General features: G+C 41.1%; 2 protein-coding genes across 2 annotated transcripts; both read right to left on the bottom strand.

The window, feature by feature from the left end:
- Positions 1-4,741: 4,741 nt before the first annotated feature.
- Positions 4,742-6,669, bottom strand: LOC128122208 (olfactory receptor 10-like). The gene has a single exon (XM_052757572.1). The coding sequence runs from the start codon at positions 6,667-6,669 to the stop codon at positions 5,734-5,736; it is 936 nt and encodes a 311-aa protein (XP_052613532.1). The 3' UTR covers positions 4,742-5,733.
- Positions 6,670-16,819: 10,150 nt separating this feature from the next.
- On the bottom strand, positions 16,820-18,094 carry LOC128122003 (olfactory receptor 10-like). Its single transcript, XM_052757182.1, has one exon. The coding sequence runs from the start codon at positions 18,059-18,061 to the stop codon at positions 17,126-17,128; it is 936 nt and encodes a 311-aa protein (XP_052613142.1). The 5' UTR covers positions 18,062-18,094; the 3' UTR covers positions 16,820-17,125.
- Positions 18,095-18,651: the final 557 nt, after the last annotated feature.

Genomic DNA, 18,651 nt, shown 5'->3' on the forward strand with positions numbered 1-18,651 from the left:
CTGTATCATCCCCTAACCTTTTCCTTGTTCAAGATGAGAAAGCTTCACAATAAAAGTCCTACCAGAATAGGACACAGTATTTGGGAGGCAGAGGCAGGAAGATTTCTGTGAGTCTGAGGTCCTACATAGAAGACTTTGTCTCAGAGAGAGAGAGAGAGAGAGAGAGAGAGAGAGAGAGAGAGAGGGCTACTAACACTTTAGATTCTTAAGCACAGGCTCACGTTCTAAGTTGTCTGTGACCAACAAATTAGTAAGTAGGGCAAGCCATGATTAAAATGAGATACCTTCTGTTCTGAGCATGAAAATCTTTCCCATTCACTCCTAAAAATACATACCAATGCAGATAAAATAGGAAAAATGAGCAGTATGCAAAAGTGGCTGTCCCCTGAGATGGTTCTCCTGCTAATTGCTGTATAGAATTTCATGGCATCAAAATTCTAGAGTTTACCCATTATGTTTTGAGAAAGAAGTCACTGAATTGCTTCTTATACTGTTCCTTTTGAGACAACATGACTGGGAACATGTCTGTATACAGCTCTGGTGCTTATATGAAAGAGTTTCTCTGGTTTTTCATAGAGTCAAATCCTGAGACAGAGGAGGTGGAGATCTTCAATACTGAAAGAACTGTCATATTGATGGAGCTTGTTTTGTTCTTATTCTTAAAAGCAATAAGAATGAAGTTATAGCCGGGCAGTGGTGGTGCATGCCTTTAACCCCAGCACTTGGGTGGCAGAGGCAGGTGGATCTCTGAGAGTTCAAGCCCAGCCTGGTCTACAGAGCGAGCACCAGGACAGCCAGGACTATACAGAGAAACCCTGCCTCAAAAAACCAAAAAGAAGAAAAGAAGAAGAAGAAGAAGAAGAAGAAGAAGAAGAAGAAGAAGAAGAAGAAGAAGAAAGAAGAAAGAAGAAAAGAAGAAGAAAGAAGAAGAAAAGAAGAAGAAAGAAGAAGAAGAAGAAGAAGAAGAAGAAGAAGAAGAAGAAGAAGAAGAAAAGAAGAAGAAGAAAGAAGAAGAAAAGAAGAAGAAGAAGAAAGAAGAAGAAGAAGAAAAGAAGAAGAAGAAGAAGAAGAAGAAAGAAGAAGAAGAAGAAGAAGAAGAAGAAGAAAAGAAGAAGAAGAAAAGAAGAAGAAGAAGAAGAAGAAGAAGAAGAAGAAGAAGAAGAAAGAAAGAATGATATTATTGAATTTGACATTTAATGTTTGTTACTAAAAGGATTATGGAAATTTACCTCATTATTTTAATTTGTGTTTCATTGATTGTAAACAAGGCTGATCATTTTTGCATTTTAAAAACATTAGTTCTTTAACGGTTTTATACAATGTGCTTTAATCACATTCACTACCCCCACCTCTTCCCAGACTCACTCCCTTCCCTACTACTTCTATGTCTTCCTCTATTTTTAACCCATCTAACAATTGCCAATAAGTCACTGCTAGGTGCTCAGCTTCCCTCTCCATGCTGGTATTTGATCTGGCTCAGGCTTGCACAAGTGTTATGCACGCTGTCACAACTGCTGGGTGCAGGAGACACTGCCTCCTTGTAGTCATCCACCACCTCTGGTCCTTATATTCTTTTTGGCCCCTTTCTCACAACAATCTCTAAGCCTCTGGAGGTGGGGTCCAGCACACATGCTTCATTTAGGGCTGAAAATTCTTCAGTCTATTGTCCTCTACACCTTGGCCAGTTTGTGTCCCTGCCTTAGTCACTGTCGACTGAAAGGAAAAAGCATTGCTTGTTTCTCATTCAATTTATTCTGGAATTACCTATTCATGCACTTCTCTGTTTTATGAGGGTATTTGTGCTTTCCTGAAAGATGGGTTTCATGGGTTTCATGTTCTGTATACCAACCTTCTGTGGGTCATGTGCACTGCAAATACCTCCCGATCTTCAGCTTGATGTTCCCTTTATGAAGTGTGCTGTACTGTATGGGGCAGTGGGGAAGGAGTGTACACATGTATGTGCACGTGGGCATTTAGTGCCTATCCTTTTCTTACTGTTCTAAGTTTTCTCTAAAATATATCTTCAAGATAAGACCATCAAAACTTCTACGTTTGGAAATTTTAGTCTCTTGTTTTTTACAACAAGACCATGAGTCAACTTGGTAGATGATGCCATTGTTATGCAGTGTTTATTGGATGCCCAGGCTTCCCAAATGATTTGGCCTTTATCATGTACCAAATTTTTATATGTGTTTGTTTCTGTTTCTGGTGCTCTCTTTTGTCCTGTTGTGCCATCTTCTACTCCCGTGTCAACAGCCATTGTGTTAATTGCCGCAGATCTGCAGCATGCTGATATGTGGCTTGATTCTCCAAACATTTTTATTTTTCAAAGTTTTCTTTTTTCTTTTTGGTTCCTGATTTTTGTATGAGAATATAAGGGACCTATGAGTCCCCTTCCCCCCCACCAAGAAAAAAAAAAGAGGAAACCTTTAGGTTTTATTAGAATTTCTTTGGGGAATAATTAAAATTGTTTGTTGAAGACGGCTTTTCTTTCGCTATCCAGTATTCTAACCCATGAATGTGATAGCATTCTAAAATAATTCAGATACTTTTTTCATGTCCTTCTGGAACCATAATTTTTCTTTGATAAATTCAAGCTAACCTTTTTCCTACAGCATTTTCTATCTGGTTATGTGTTAGTATTTCAGAATATTATTTAAATTTTTAACTTCAAATGGTAGTGAAATATTCAATAAAATTAGTCATTTTAAGAGTACATATCAATCAGATTAAGGATATTTTTTAGAAATTTTCAGACCTTTTTCATCCTACTTTCCATCTCTTTGGAAACTTCCTATGTATTCTGTTTCTATTCTCAGCTCTATGTAACTTACATCAGTGGAGTTATACTGTATTTGTTTCCTTATGATACCTGCATTTCATATAGCTAATATATTCAAGGTTCATTCATGATATAGCATGGATCAGCTTCCACTTTCCTTTTGAAGACTAAGACACACACAAACAGACACACATACACACACACTCACACACACACCTCCCACATTTTGTTTATCCATTCATCTGCTGATGGATGACAGGCTCCATATCACCTTTGCCTTCACCTTATGGCTACTGTGAACAATTTTGCTACGAATGTGAATACACGGGTATCTCCTTAAAGCCTTGCTTTCGATTCTCTTGGATATAGACTCAATTATGTGGACAGATCATATAGCACTTCTGTTTTTAATCTTTTTGAGGAATTTCCATCCTGTTTTTCATAGTAAAAGCAGCACCATTTTCCAAAGTACCCATGCAATTGATTTTTATGTTAGTTTTTTTTTTTACAAACTTTAAAGAGAAAAAAGCTTTCTAAAATTCCATTTGTTTCAAAGCATTACAAATTCCCTTGTATAATCTGTGTAGAGATTAAACAATCCGATAGGAAGTAGTTTCACCTGATGTTTTCTAATTTTCAGATCACTTTCTCTTTTTACCAGTTGTGTTGTCCAATACAATGTTGAAGAGAACGTTCTCTACTATTGGTGAAATTATTAAGGCCACTCCACATAGTTAAAAGGGAGGTTTATTTTGTGAGGTAACTTACAAGTGAAGGGATAGTTTACAGGGTCTGGGAAAGGTGTAGCGCAGTCTGGCAGTGTTCTCTGGAGAACTCTGCTAGGTCTACCTCCAGCGTCCAGGGTCCAGGAATCAAGAGAGCCCACGCATCCGGATCTTGGGTCTTCAGGGTCCTCTCTCGGCCCTGCCTTGTAGGCGTGACAGTTACCAAAGCCTCAATGGGGATTGGAACTTCCAGATCAAAGCTGGAATGGCTACCCGTACACTCTACCTTGTTTATTGTCTGAAAGAGGCCAGCATTACACCAGCACAATGGTGGAAGATGCTAGACTCAGTTTTGGCTCATCTAGAGCATCTCTTCTAAGCTTGCTGTGACTTTTTTTTTTTATCACAAATTGGTTCTGACTGTTTACAAATGACTTTTCTTCCCCACCCTAGGAATGCTATGATATTTATCACTATGTCTATTGGTGTCATAAGACACATGTACAAGGTCTAGTGTTGACTTGTCACTTGGTTGTTGTGATAAATTCATTTTAACTATGTTTTTAAAGTTGACTTATATCCATCTGAATTCAATTTACTAACATCTTGTTGAGGACCTTGCTTCTATATTGAAAATAGATTGACCTACATTCTGGTCAGTAGTCTTCTGTAATGAAAATAGATTGACCTACATTCTGGTCAGTAGCATCTTTGATTTGTTTTGCATTGAGGTTACAAAGGCACAAGAAAGTGGGTTGATTTTCTTGATGGTAATTTTCACTTTCTATTCTCTGAAAGGATTGGAATAGAATAGCTGCTTTGTTCCTTGAAATTTGATGAAGTTCAGTTGAGATTTGTCAGAATAAAAGACATTCAATTACCAATTCTACGTCTATTGGTTTATTGTTATTAACTATTATTACATCTTATGTAATACATACTATATTATATAATATATAAATAATTAGTTTATAAGTTATTATAAACTTCTAGTTGATTATTATTTTATTGTTAAATTTAATATTATTTAAATATCAAAAGTTTTTATTATTCAATTTAATTATTAACAATTCCAAACATGTATATATTACAATCTGATCACACTTACCCTCTCCAGTTGTCAGTGTGTGTGTGTGTGTGTGTGTGTGTGTGTGTGTGTTTGAGAAAAGACATTCTAGGCTATTTTATTTTCCCTTCAACAAGAATGGGAAATGGGAATTAACATTTATTGCATACACACTACAAATCAATTATTGATAAAGTGATTGATATCGTGCTTATTTTACAGAAAAAGAAACCAAAACTAAGGTAAGGTAGATGCTTTGACCACTCAGAGCTCTAGCAAGGGGTAAGCTTAAGTATGTATGATAGCCAAATCCTAGACTTTTCAGCACAAATACCAAGGCCATCAGTAGGAAGCTGTGTTGGTTTGAATGAGAATAGCCTCCACAGGTTCATATGTTTGAATATATGGTCTCCAGTTGATGGAACTGTTTGGGAAGTTAGGAGGTGTGGCCTTATCGAAGGAAATGTGTCACTAGAGAAAGGTTTTGAGGTTTCTCCTCTTGAGTAAATGAGCCCGTCTGAAAGCCACATGCTCTATAAAACAGCTGTTCATGATCTGATTATTTTCTCCAAGTACCATAGAATAGTAAACACTGTAAGAAACCTTTGAAATGGACTCAGATACAGCAAGAATTTGACAGGACCACCAAAAGTGAGAAACATACAAACAAACAAAAAACAGTAAACTCATGTCTTCTGCCTTGGATCATACTGCCAACTATAGGAGAGCTTGTTAGGATCTGACTTTGCAAAGAGTCATTCAGAGCTAATTCTCTCACTCTCAACCCCTCTCTCACAGTGTACTCTTCTCGACCTCATGTTTTTGTTTTTTGTTTTGGAAAGCTGTGATACAATCACTCACCCCTTGCTGAGTAATGACTAGAGAGTAACCTAAAAAGCACCACAGGAGATCCTCACTTCCAACTTCCCACAAGGAAGGCACCAAGTCTGGGTGCCTGCTGAGGATGTATTTAGTATTTCTGACAACTTCATAAATGTATATACTGAATTTTGATCATTTTTACCCCATGTTATCTTCTTTCCTCTCCCCCTCTTTTCCAGTGAAACTTTTTTCTCCACAAGCCCATAAGGATTGTTTTCTAGAGACCAATAGGGTCAATTATTCTGGAGATATCACAGGGAAAAAAAAGTTGTTTTTTACTACCTTGATTCTGTGCCTCTCCCTAGTACCTTCCACAGAGCCCCCTTCACATCCTTGTTTCTCAGGGTATAAATCAGAGGGTTGAGCATGGGGGTGACTATGGTATAAAAAAGGGCAACAAACTTCCCCTCATTCTCAGAATAACTGTCATTTGGTTGCAAGTATGTGTAGATGGTTGAGCCATAAAACATAGACACCACCAAGAGGTGTGATCCACAAGTCCCAAAAGCTTTTCTGCGGCCAGATACTGACTTGACCTTCAACACAGCCCTGGCAATGTGTGCATAGGATCCTAGAATCAGTGTCGCAGGGAAAACCAAGATTATGGCTCTGGCCACAAACATCTTGGCCTCTGTTCCAGCTGTGTCCTTGCAAGCCAACTTGAGGAACACAGGCATCTCACAGAAGAAATGATTCAGTCGATGGCCACAGAGAGGCATAGCCATCATGAGACCTGTCTGGATCAGGGAGTTCACGAGGCCTGCTACCCACGATGAGATAGCCAATGCTTGGCACAGAAGAGGGTGCATAATAGTTGTGTAGAGGAGTGGGCGACACACAGCAGCATAGCGGTCAAAGGCCATGACCACTAGAAGCATACTCTCTGTGGAGCCCAGGGCAAGGACGCTGAAGAGCTGGGCCACACACCTTCCATATGTGATAGTGTGGTCATGTCCCTCAATATTGATCAGGAGCTGGGGCACAGTGCTTGTGGTATAGCAGAGGTCCAAGAAGGAGAGATGGGAGAGAAAAAAGTACATAGGTGTGTGCAATCGGAGGTCCAGTTGGGAAAGAGCAATGATGGTGGTGTTGCCAAAGATAGTTAAGGAGTAAAAAATCAAAATGTAGATGAAAAGAATGAGTTCTAATTGAGGCCAGTCTGAGAAGCCCACCAAAATGAAGCCTTTGCCCAAACTGGCATTGAAGCTTCCCATAGCCTTTGACCTGCACAGCAGCAGAAGACAATTCAGGGCATCTGTTGAAGAAAACATATTAAGACATTGTTCATAGCATTCTTCAAGTAATCACAAATTAATCTGTTTTATTATTCAATTCTATTTTATCCAGTCTTTTATTCTTATTTTTCTCTTCTACAAACTGAATTAGGAATGATATCATCTTTGTTTGAACTGTAGCTCAGCTATTTGCTCTAAGACTTCAGCCTGGTCCTTCAGACTTGTGGATCCAATCTTTCTTATTCAAAAGTTAAAAAGTGCTTTGAAAATCTAAGGTCTATTCGTTAGCTCATTTCAGATTTGAATCCAGGCCCAGCCAGGAGGCAATCACAGTTTTGACCCCTGGGTTCTCATCTGCCTCCTTCTACACCATGGATACTGTCAGTGAACCCATCCTAGAAGCCCCACTCACAGTAGCTGCCATCTGTCACAGAAGACTGAGAAGTAGTTTCACTTCTTTGGAGAGAAAAATAGCAAGAAATGTGTTCCTTGGGACTTGACCCTGCTTCTTTAGCTAAAAATGTTCACAGTTCAACTCCACAGAAAAAGCTGTTTTCTCCTCTCTACCCAAGCCCTCTTTGAAACTATTTCCTTCTGTTCACTTGATGACACTCATGCCACACGTCTTTGTCCTTCTAGAAGCTCCTCTGTGGTAGGGGACAGGCCAAATATAAAAATAAGTATTAGTGCATATCACAGAAATAATAAATAATGAATAAATATCATCACATGCCTTTCTGGTACTGAAGGTGTCAAATGAATGTCACTTTCATTCCAGATACACCATGGCTGTTGAATAAACTTTCTTCAGTGCATCATGTGCCTTCACCTTTTTAGAGCTCGAGAGATTTACCTGCAGATGAACTGCTAACACACCAACAAACGGTAGAGGCGTGATAGACATAAACTATCACTCTCCTCAAAAGATGGACACTTCTTATAAAAATATAAATAAGATTATATGAAAGCATGCCAAAGAGAGAGAAAACCAGAAATGTCATTCCAAAATCTAGCCTATGATTAGAGGAAGACATTTTTGCATACTTAACTAGTTCTTTTTGTGTCAAGTTTACTAAACTGGAATATTGTCATCAATGAGTCAAGGCTGAACTTAAGGCCCTTAGGTCCATATCATGGCCCCACAGATCAGCTCTATCATGGGGCAGCTGTGCTTCCTGCTCTGAAATATTTTCTTCCGTGAGTCTCAGCTTAGTTACCCATAAAACAAAGGGAAGAGCTGGCTCCAAGCAATTTGGGTTGTGGTTACATGAAATAATGTGTCATGTGTATTACAAAAAGTTGTTTGTTCTCACTGTTAACACTGTTCTGCCTTCATAATTAGCAATTAACTTGTGCAAATTAGGCTGCATGATTCACTCAGCATTGTACGTCCAACTCGTACTGCAGTAGCTGGAAAATAACAAACAATATTATTGATTGGATGAATAAATAAATGAATGGATGAATGTATTTTTAATCCTGGCACCATGTCTGATGTACACGAATGTCTCAGCATATCTGCACTGTTCCTCAGTGGCACAGGGCTTTTTATTCACTCCTATTGTGTACGTCTAACAATAATTTCATATTGTGGCATATAGAAATGAATCATATTTTTCATCTTTAAATTTTGTGAGTATGGGTGTTTTGTCTGCATGTATTTCTGTATGTATGCTGTGTATGCCTGGTGCCCACGGAGTCCAGAAGAAAGCACTGAATTCCCCAGAACCAGAATTACAGATGCCTGAGGGTGTTGGGAATTGAACCCAGGTCCTCTGGAAAAGCAGCAAATGCTCTTAACAAGTGCTCTTAACCACTGATCCATCTTTCCAGTCCCCAATTATTATATTTTCAATGAGCAAAACTTAGCACTATAATTCTAATATGATAGTCAAATGAACAATGATTCAAGATATTTCAATATGATAAAATTCAGAGCATTACATCAGCAATGATCATTTTAATGAATAAAAAGCTCGGATAATTTTGAAGCAGAGGTATTAATACTTTCTGCTGTCAGCTAGATGCTCTACCCAGGGCTGGCAATACTCAGAAGAAGCCAGGGGCTAAATGGGCTGACCCAGAAGCATATATCTCTAAACCCTAAAAACTAGGGACTCCAGGCTTTAGAAGCCAACCTTATGGCTTCTGGGTTAGGTATGGGAGCCACCTAGAACCTATCTCCAATTAATAATCACTTGCAAATAAAAATGTAGTTTTCTCCAAGGGAATCTCACTGGGGAAACAAGCTACTCTTAAGGGTAGGCTGCATACCCAGCAGTAGATGGCCAACAGGAAACGAATTCAATGGCGTCGTTGGAGGTTCTTTGACTCCTACTGTCATGTCAGGAATTTTTTTAATTTTAATTTTATTTTATAGTTATATATTTTTCTATCTTTTTACCCTACAGGTCCTTTGCATATATATTACGACTTCCAGGTTAGTATTTTTATGTGATTCCTGAGTGCGCACACAAGCAGGTTTCTGTGTCTGCATCTGTTCCTTGCATCTTTTCTTGTGCTCTTTTCCTTCTATTTATGTTTTGTTCTATTCTGATATGATAGTTTTTGTTTTATCTTACATTATATTTGTTTTCTAATACTTGTTTTCTAATGAGACACAGAAAGGGCACAGTGAATCAGATGGGAGGGGAGGTGGGGAGGAACTGGGAGGAGTACAAGGAGGGGAAATCAGAATCAGAATCTATTATGTGAGAAAAAAATCTATTTTTAATAAAAAGGAGGGAAAAAGAACCCAGCCTTATGGCTATAGATCCTGTGACTGGAAGCTTAGTGCTCTGGGCTTAAATACCAGAGGCCCCAGCACTTCGTGCCTATGTAATCCTTAGCTTCCAGCATCAGTGAGCAGCAGTGGGAGGCGGCAGCAGGCTGCAGTGGGAGCAGGAGGCGGCAGCAGGCTGCAGTGGGAGCAGGAGGCGGCAGCAGGCTGCAGTGGGAGCAGGAGGCGGCAACAGGCTGCAGTGGGAGCAGGAGGCGGCAGCAGGCTGCAGTGGGAGCAGGAGGCGGCAGCAGGCTGCAGTGGGAGCAGGAGGCGGCAACAGGCTGCAGTGGGAGCAGGAGGCGGCAGCAGGCTGCAGTGGGAGCAGGAGGTGGCAGCAGGCTGCAGTGGCAGCAGGCTGCAGTGGGAGCAGGAGGTGGCAGCAGGCTGCAATGGGAGCAGGAAGAGGCAGCAGGCTGCAGCTGCCCTTCTTGGGGATAAGTAAGGGAAGTTCTTCCCTTCTGCCCTGAGTGAAAGTGATTGCTAGATTTTTTCAAGGCTTGTGATGACAAAAATCTAAAATCTAGCTTAAGGTTCTTAAAAGAATTGGCACTGGAATAAGTAGCAGGAGTGGTAGCATGCCTTCCTCAAAGCATCTGTAGTACGTTCAGAAGAGCTGAGCTGCCGTGAGGGAAGTCGGACCCGCTGCCATTGAGTGGCAGCTCGGCGGATTGTCCTCCACTCAAGGAAGCCATTTGATCATTTTCCCCCTTCCCTTTTCTCCCTCCAGACCCTCCCATAAACCAACCTGTGCTCTCTTTCATCTCTCTTTCATTAATTGTTGTTGCATATATATATGTATATTTACATGCATATATATTCCTAAATATAACCTGCTTGGGCTGTATAATGTTACTTGTATGTCTGTTTTGTATGTCATGTATCCCTGTGACGACCATTTGGTGTGGACGGCCATCAGAATGTTTTCCTTTTGAGAATTCCTTCTACTTCCTAGTCCCAAGGGCCCTGCTGAGATTGGATAGTCTTCAGAACTAAATATCCAAGATCAGCTGAAGTATCTTAAAGCCCCCATAAGACTGATGTTAAGGACACCATGTGTTCACCATAGGTGATCTCACCTTGCCTGCATTTGACACACTTCTGCTGCTTAGAACCAGTAATTGCATTTATGATGCATTATTAATGCTTCATAGAGTGTTTTCCCACCCTTCCCTGGGCTCCTGGCTGAGATTTGCTCACATCCACTTCTACTGATCACAAAGAGAAGACCTCAGCTTAGCCAATTCCCTTTGAGTCTTTCACCTTTCTAGAACAGTGGCACATTACTCCTCATGTGTACTTGGCATCGGGTTCCTGGTGAATTCCATGCAGTGAAGCCAGGAGTGTGAGCCCACCAGCAGGCTCCACTCTATAAAATGAGTGAGCCAAAGGGCAGAACTGGGCTTCATGTAAATGGCGCTAGTGCACGCGGCTGAGAAGGGTGAGAAAGTTCTCATGACAGGACCATACACAATAACCACAAGGCTCCTTCCTAACAGTGACAGTCCCCCTTGCACTGAAGGGAGGACTGTACGTAAACTATATGTAGACTGTATATAAACTATATGTAAACTTTACCGAATGCCACGGTCCTCCAGTGGAGGTGGGAGTTTCAAAATGACCGTTTCCTTAAGAATTTCCCATATCTTCTTCCAGCAAAGGAAGAAAATTAGGTCAGGCTGATATAACTGGTCCCTGGTGGCTCCTGCGCAGCCATTTAATATTTACAGAGGATCCTTCTGTATTTTCATATTTTTTTTTAAAAAAAGTATACTATCCGGTGCTTCTAAAACACCAACTAGCCATCTGAAGGCATCTTGGGTGAGAACTGGATGCCTTCATTGCACATTTTAGATTAAAAAAAACAGGATGGTTAAAAATAGGTGTGGTTGCTTACATGCAACTTTAAATATTTCTCATATAGAAAAGGTGATGGCCTTTCTTTGTTCTTCACAGGGCAGAATGAAGACCAATGCTTGAAATGTAACAAAGACCAAACAGGCAAAAAAAACCAACCAAACAAACAAACAAACAAAAACAACAACAAAAAAAACACTGAGAAATTCTAAGAGTAGCAGTCTCAAAGTGCACATTTCTCTACTGTTAAATTATATTTTAAAATGCAAACTCTACTCACAATCTCCTTAAGAAACACAAAGAAACCCGACATCTGCATGTTTGACACTGCTGGTGGTCTTGACTGAGATCACCAGGAGCCTGTGTTTATCTCCCAGTGTGTGTAGCTGGATGTGAGTGTGGATGTGTGTGTGTCTGTTCATGGCCTCCTAAATAATTAACTAGTTTGCAGTGCTGGGAATCAATCCCAAGACTCCCCACGCAGGGTTTCTACCACCGACCTACACTGTCAGTGGTAAAGTACTTGATATTAGAAATGATAAGAATATTCTTCATATCAATACACTGACTTAATGATTGCCTGCCTGCAGTGGAGCTACCTTTGAGGGAACAAAAACCCAGAATTCTGTGTCTGAAGAAAGGAGGGGTCTGGCAGATTTCTTACTAATCACCCTCAATACTAAAGAATCCACCCTTCAATTTGACTCAGTTCTCTTTCTCCTGCTACACCTGAATATGTAACTCTCTCCTCAGTCTCTAAAGAACTGAACTCTGAACCGAAGCCGAGTAGGCACTAAATCATCCTGTATTCATTCTGCAGCAGTCTGTGCTTCTACAGACTCAATCTTAACCTCTTGCCCACACCATCTAGAGAGATCACATCTCATTCACTCTATCCCATAGCATTTGACTCCCTGATGAAATATTTAATAATAGCACACTAACACCATGTAGTATACGACCAGAAAATAAAAGTAGTCTAGTCAGCTTAACTAAAATTCAAAGTCTGAATGAAAAAATGACATTTTAAACTCCAACTCCCCACAGGGAACACTGCCTCCAAATGAGAATCCTCTTCCATCCTCAGCCACTCTAATAAACTGTTCTTCATTTATTTTCACAGCTCTGACCATGGTTGTGATCTGTCTCCTGTTTCTGTTGTCTACAACTTTGTTTGCATCTTAGATCTAGGATATCAAAGAAACTGAGTTTATAGAAGGACTATGAATCCAGAGAATCCCACTGAGTCTGTACTCACCACAGTCCTGGGGGGGGGGGTTGTGTTTACTTCCCTCAGTCCCACTGGCTTCTAGACAATATGAAACCCATTCCACACCAATGTCATCTAGAAGTGTTTGAGAAACACCTCTTTCTCTTTGGTCCCAACTGTAACTGTGATATGGCAGGCTGGATCACAGCTCTGGTTCTGGAGAAATTATACTTACCTGAGGCCGCCACCCCCAGCAGGATCACCTGCTGAGACCCCTAACTAAGGGAGGAGGAAGAAACATCCTGTACTGTTCTCTGGCTCCCTCACCATAACCAGCTGGCCATGGACAGGAGCCAGTATATCATCCAGTCTGACCTTAAGGCAGACTACCACACCCACCCTTGGGACTTGACTGGGCCCCCTTAATAGAAATGGAAACAGGATTGTTTATTCAAGGTTGGCCTTGGAGATCTCTGGAGGGCCCTGAGCCAATTACAATTAATTGACTGGTTCTGCAAGATCTATCTGCTATCCTTAGCTCTTTCTATCCCTCATACACTGCCCAACCCCTAGTGACCTGTTCAGGTCCTCAAAACACATCTTTTAATATGGCTTGTGAAAAACCGTGTTAGGGTATTTCTCGTACTTTCCCTACTTTGACCCAAATTAAATTAGCCTTTTCATCAGACCATATTCCATGGCTCACATAACCTATCCAAGTTTTACCATCTATGGAATTTCCATCTTAAGTTCATTCTCATGAATGTAGATTATTTGTCCAATTAAAATCTGATGTTTTGTCTTGCTCTCACACAAATCTGCTTCAATTACTAGTTCTTATTTTATGCCCTGGTTTTATCCTCAACAAAGCTAAAAAATTAAAGATATTGTTTTTTTTATCACTCTTTGTCAACTGGAATGCCTAGGTGAAAAGTTGACAGCCAGCCCAGTGCTGTGCTAGGGAGCTTCTGGAAAAATGTAAAGCCTACCAATAGCTCACAGGAGAAAATACTAAGCCTGTATTAAGGGAGACAGATATCCCCCACAGCAAGGGGGACATAGGAAATAAAGGTCACAGATTGTTTGCTCAGTCTAGGGCCCTTTTAGCAGCCAGTGAAAGCCAAGGACCATAGTGTTGGCCTGTGGCCAGTCAGATCTTAGTGTCTAGCTCTAGAAGTAGACACACCAGGTCAGAATGCAGCCCACAGAGCTGAGCCAGCCTGAGCATCACAAGCTAGCCCTGCAAAGACCACCATGGGAAATGCAATGCACAGTGACCTTGTGTCATCAAGGTACCCCAGGATGAGGATGGTTGAAGGGTGGTGTCTTCTGTCCATGCTGCTGTCCCCAATAATTAAATGATCAGCAGAAGTGATAAAATCCATTTGTACTATACTGCACTTTGCTAGCATTTCTCTTTACATGTCCACTAGATGCTCAACACCAACTGGCACTTATTTAAAATGGATGATAGTAGGCTTTCAGAGATCCTGCCCACTCTCTGTAAAAAGGCTTCATTACGGAGTGTTAAACTCTTGAGCATCTCACTGATTTGTAAAAGCTTCTGTAAAAACTATGCAGACATCACTTAAAGAGCTAGACAAAAACACCACACATAGTGGAAAAGACAGTTAAGGTTGTTGGGTAAAAATTCCAATAAGATGAAAGGACTACTTCTCTTGAGTTGTTGGCCAGAGAAGGTCCTTGAGGTCCCTTAGACTATGACATTAGTGTTGATGGTGTTGGTGGATGCTAGACCTAGACGGGATGTCTTTATTGTTGAAGGTATCACAGGCTTTAGTTGTCAGACAGGCAAATAAAGCTAGGACTAGACTGGTGGCTCTCTCCCTTTCAGTTGCCTTTTGTAGTGCTAGAGGCACCACACTGGCTTCTGGAGGACAATTGTCACCACCAGTTCCACTCAGCGAAGGACCCCATGTCCTATATTACCAATATGCCAGGCAAGTTGTGTTGACTGGTGCAGTCCTAGCACAAATGTTATGGGTGAATTGTTTTTCAGTTGAATTTGAGGTCCATTCCTCTGCAGGGACCTCAAATGGTACTATAAGCCAGAAGGGGGAGGTCAGAGGTTCCAGTGTTTCTGCTATTATTTTCTTAAATGAACATAAAGCAACTGCCAAATTACCTTCTACACATTAGTGGTGGGTGTGTGTGTGTGTGTACTTATAAATCATTACTACTATTAACCTCAGTTGTTCATGGAGGGAGACTTCTCTTTAACAACAAGAAGTACAAAGCAGATTCACAACTGCCCATGATTCTGAGATGAAGTGACTGTCACTCTGGCATAGTGGCCCAATACTAAGGTGTAGATGGAGAAAAACTACAAACATCCATATCACCTGCTTCAAGATTCAGGGCCTGTTGGAGAAGAGGGTACAGAAAGAATCTAAGTACCCAAAGAAGTTGTTTTTGTAGGTCTTTCCTCTGCACTGAAACTTTCCCTCTTTGAATTAGAGGGAGGTTCCTTAAGGCTTAGAAAGTAAACAAAAGGAACAAGTCTCAAGAAGTTCCTGAAACTAACGAGAAGTACACCAGTCTTCCCCAAGTTTACACAAGCAGAGACAACTGCTATGGAGAAGACATTCCATCTGACTGGCTGAGACACCTGCAAGTTGGGCAGGGAAGTCCAGTCCAGGAATGTGGCTTTCCTGTGCCATCACCAATACTGGGATGGGCTTTTTGGTAATGCATCTGCCTTTGAGCCTTTCACACTCCTGTAAGTGACCCCAAATGAATTCCCTGGTTAGCTAAGGTAGAGTTGGATGAAATAACTTCTTTGGTTTGTTATGGTTGCTCTATCTTAAGTGAGTAGATGTTTCCTCACATCTGCCCAGGAAAATCCACAAAATACCTTTTGAGGTGAAAATTGTATTTTTGCATCAACCAAAGAATACAACAAAATATAACAACTTTGGCAATACTGAGAAAGGATGAATGACATGGTTGGCAAATGAATTGCAAACATAAACAAAATCAGTGGAAATTATTATAATAAAACATGATTCAGTTAACACAAAATTTATCATACTTACAAAAGTCTATCAACAAAGATCCCTGCACTTGTAAACACCAAACCACCATTTAAATACATGGAAGTAAATAATAGTGATGGAAGACTGATAGTCAAATAAAAGAGAGATGAAGAGAAGTGAAGTGGAGCCCCAAATCAACTTTCACATAGCTGGTCACACGATAAATAGTAGCCTCTTCCCTTGCTTCTTTTAAATTTCCATTAATAATTTTTTCACAAATATAGATTTTATTCTATATAAATTTTTGCATCAGGACATGAATTTTCCTTAGTTTACTATTTGTATAATCATTGTCCCTATCCTCACCTCTATCTAACAGGAGAGGAACGCTGCCAGTTGGCATGATAGATACTCAGGGTTATGCTAGGCGATCTTTCTTGCCTTGCTTTGTAGCAGCGTGTGTAATAAATGATTCTGCCTTTTTCTCCAAGAGGGTAAATGAACCCATGTCTGAATTTCACACGCTACATGAAGCACGTCTGCTCATCATCAGTTTGTTTATTCCAAGCTAGGAATGGTAAGCACTGCATAAGAGGCCTTCACAAATACACCAAGTTAAGGCTGAAGCCAGATAGGGTCACAATACATCAGGAAAATGGGGTGATATTGAGGCCCCACTTAGACCTGATGCTCCATATCCATGCATATGCAGGTGGCCCTACATGGACCCCCTGGGTTATATATTTTTTTTAAAAGGCATGAAGTTGGGAGAGAAAAGTGGTGTTGAAGGAAAGGGTAAAAATTGGAAGAAAGACCTGTGGGTGGATTTGATCAAAACACAGCATATGAATGTATGGATATTAAATTAAAATGAAAACACAAAATGGATAGAAAATCAGAGTGAACCCTTGGGTCACAGTGTCCACTGTATGACACCACATCTGACTTGGAGTGTTGCAACTCAGAATTATAAATCCGATGACATTCAGACTTGCCAAGAACCAATCCAGTTCCCACAAGTGTTCACAGTACTCTTCCCTGCCAAGAACCCAGCCCATTTCCACAGGTGCTCACAGTCAACCTCTCCCAGTCTCCTCCTATGGAAAGTTGTTTCTGAATTCACATTTATCCTTGCTGAGCAGTGATGAGAGAGAGTAACTCGGAGAGCAGATCCGCACTCCAACTTCCAAACAAGGCTGGTATTAAAGTTCTGATGCCTCCTGGGGACTGTTTTCTTTTATTTTAATTTTATTATGTTTATTGATTTATTGTACACACACACACACACACACACACACACACACACACACACACACACACACACGTACAGGGAGGTCAGAGGTCTTGACTATCTTTTCCACCATATGGAATTCAGGCATCAAACTCCAATCCTGAGCAGCAAATCCTTTTTCTGCTGAGCCATCTTGCCAGCCCAAGACTGTTTTTGTTTTTGTTTTTCTATTTTTATATGCTTTGACAGTCACATGAATGTACATAATTAATTGTACTTGCATTGACATTCAACTCCCCTCTCCCACTGAAACCCTCTGGACTGACAGAATATAAAGCTTTTCACTGCTCAAATGTTCTTTCCTATCCTGTGGCTGTTCCTCTCCCTAGCACCCTCCACAGAGCCCCCTTCACATCCTTGTTCCTCAGGGTATAAATCAGAGGGTTGAGCATGGGGGTGATGATAGTATAAAAAAGAGCAACAAACTTCCCCTTGCTCTCAGAATAGCTGTCCTTGGGCTGTAAGTATGTGTAGGTGGCTGAGCCATAAAACAGAGAAACTACCAGGAGGTGGGAACCACAAGTCCCAATAGCCTTTCTGCGACCAGCTGTTGACTTGACCTTCAGCACTGCCCTGGCAATCTGTGCATAGGAGCCCAAGATGAGCACAGCTGGAATTGCAACAATCACCACTCTGGCCACAAACATCTTGGCCTCTGTTCCTTCTGTGTCTTCACAGGCCAACTTGAGGAACACAGGCATCTCACAGAAGAAGTGATTCAGTCGATGGCCACAGAGGGGCATGGTCATCATGAGGCTTGTCTGGATCAGAGAGTTCATGAGGCCTCCCACCCAGGAGACAACAGCCAATGCCTGGCAGAGAAGGGGGTGCATGATGGTCATGTAGTGCAGGGGACGACACACAGCAGCATAGCGGTCAAAGGCCATCACCACCAGGAGCAAACTCTCAGTGGAGCCCAGAGCGAGAGATATGAGCAGCTGAGCCACACACCCTCCATAGCTGATGGTCTTGTCAAGTCCATGAAGGTTGATCAGGAGCTGGGGCACAGTGCTGGTGGTGAAGCAGAGGTCCAGGAAGGAGAGGTGGGAGAGGAAGAAGTACATGGGAGTGTGTAATTGAGGGTCCATTCTGGAGAGAGCAATGATGGCGGTGTTGCCAAAGAGAGTGAAGGAGTAGAAAATCAAAATATAAATAAAGAAGATGATTTCTAGTTGAGGCCAGTCTGAGAAGCCCACCAAAATGAAGCCTCCTCCCAAGCTGGTGTTGAAGCTCCCCATAGCTTTAGGCAGGAACAAGTACCTGAAGGTAAATCAGTGCATCCTATGAAAAATAAGGGTTCATACACTCACTGGATAGTGTACTCCTTAAGTACTCCTAAATGATGAGTTTATTATCTATTCTGGTATCCAGTTCACTTCCCCCAGCCTTCTAGGTTTACTCTTTTCTACTTTAGGTAGAATATAACTCGATTAGGAATGACATCATCTGTGTTTGAACCACATCCCCTCTTCCTCTTTGTTCCTAGACTTTAGCCTGGCCTCTTGGTCCTGTTCCTATTGCACTGAGATTTGGACCTACCTAGTATCATTGGAATTTCTTTTAAAATAGTATGAAACCGATTGTGGAAAGGCACAGAGGTAGAGCACAGGCCACACAAGGGAGGTCTGGGGTTTAAACTCCAAAGTCCACAGAACCCACCCCCCATTCATTGAGTTATCAGGCTCAAATATGTCTTCTTTATTTTAAGATGCATCATCAACTCAGTGTGCCAGCATAGTGACAGAATCTGACTTCTCATCCAATAACTTTATTACTGGCTTGGAGACAGAAGTGTTAAGAAACTGCCTAGTTTTGGGAAGCCCTGTTT

The sequence above is a fragment of the Peromyscus californicus genome, unplaced genomic scaffold, assembly GCF_007827085.1.
Source record: "Peromyscus californicus insignis strain IS unplaced genomic scaffold, ASM782708v3 Scaffold_3__1_contigs__length_106647218, whole genome shotgun sequence".
Taxonomy (NCBI): domain Eukaryota; kingdom Metazoa; phylum Chordata; class Mammalia; order Rodentia; family Cricetidae; genus Peromyscus; species Peromyscus californicus.

Coding starts and splice junctions, on each gene's coding strand:
- LOC128122208 (XM_052757572.1), bottom strand. CDS start 6,669: ATGGGAAGCTTCAATGCCAGTTTGGGCAAAGGCTTCATTTTGGTGGGC.
- LOC128122003 (XM_052757182.1), bottom strand. CDS start 18,061: ATGGGGAGCTTCAACACCAGCTTGGGAGGAGGCTTCATTTTGGTGGGC.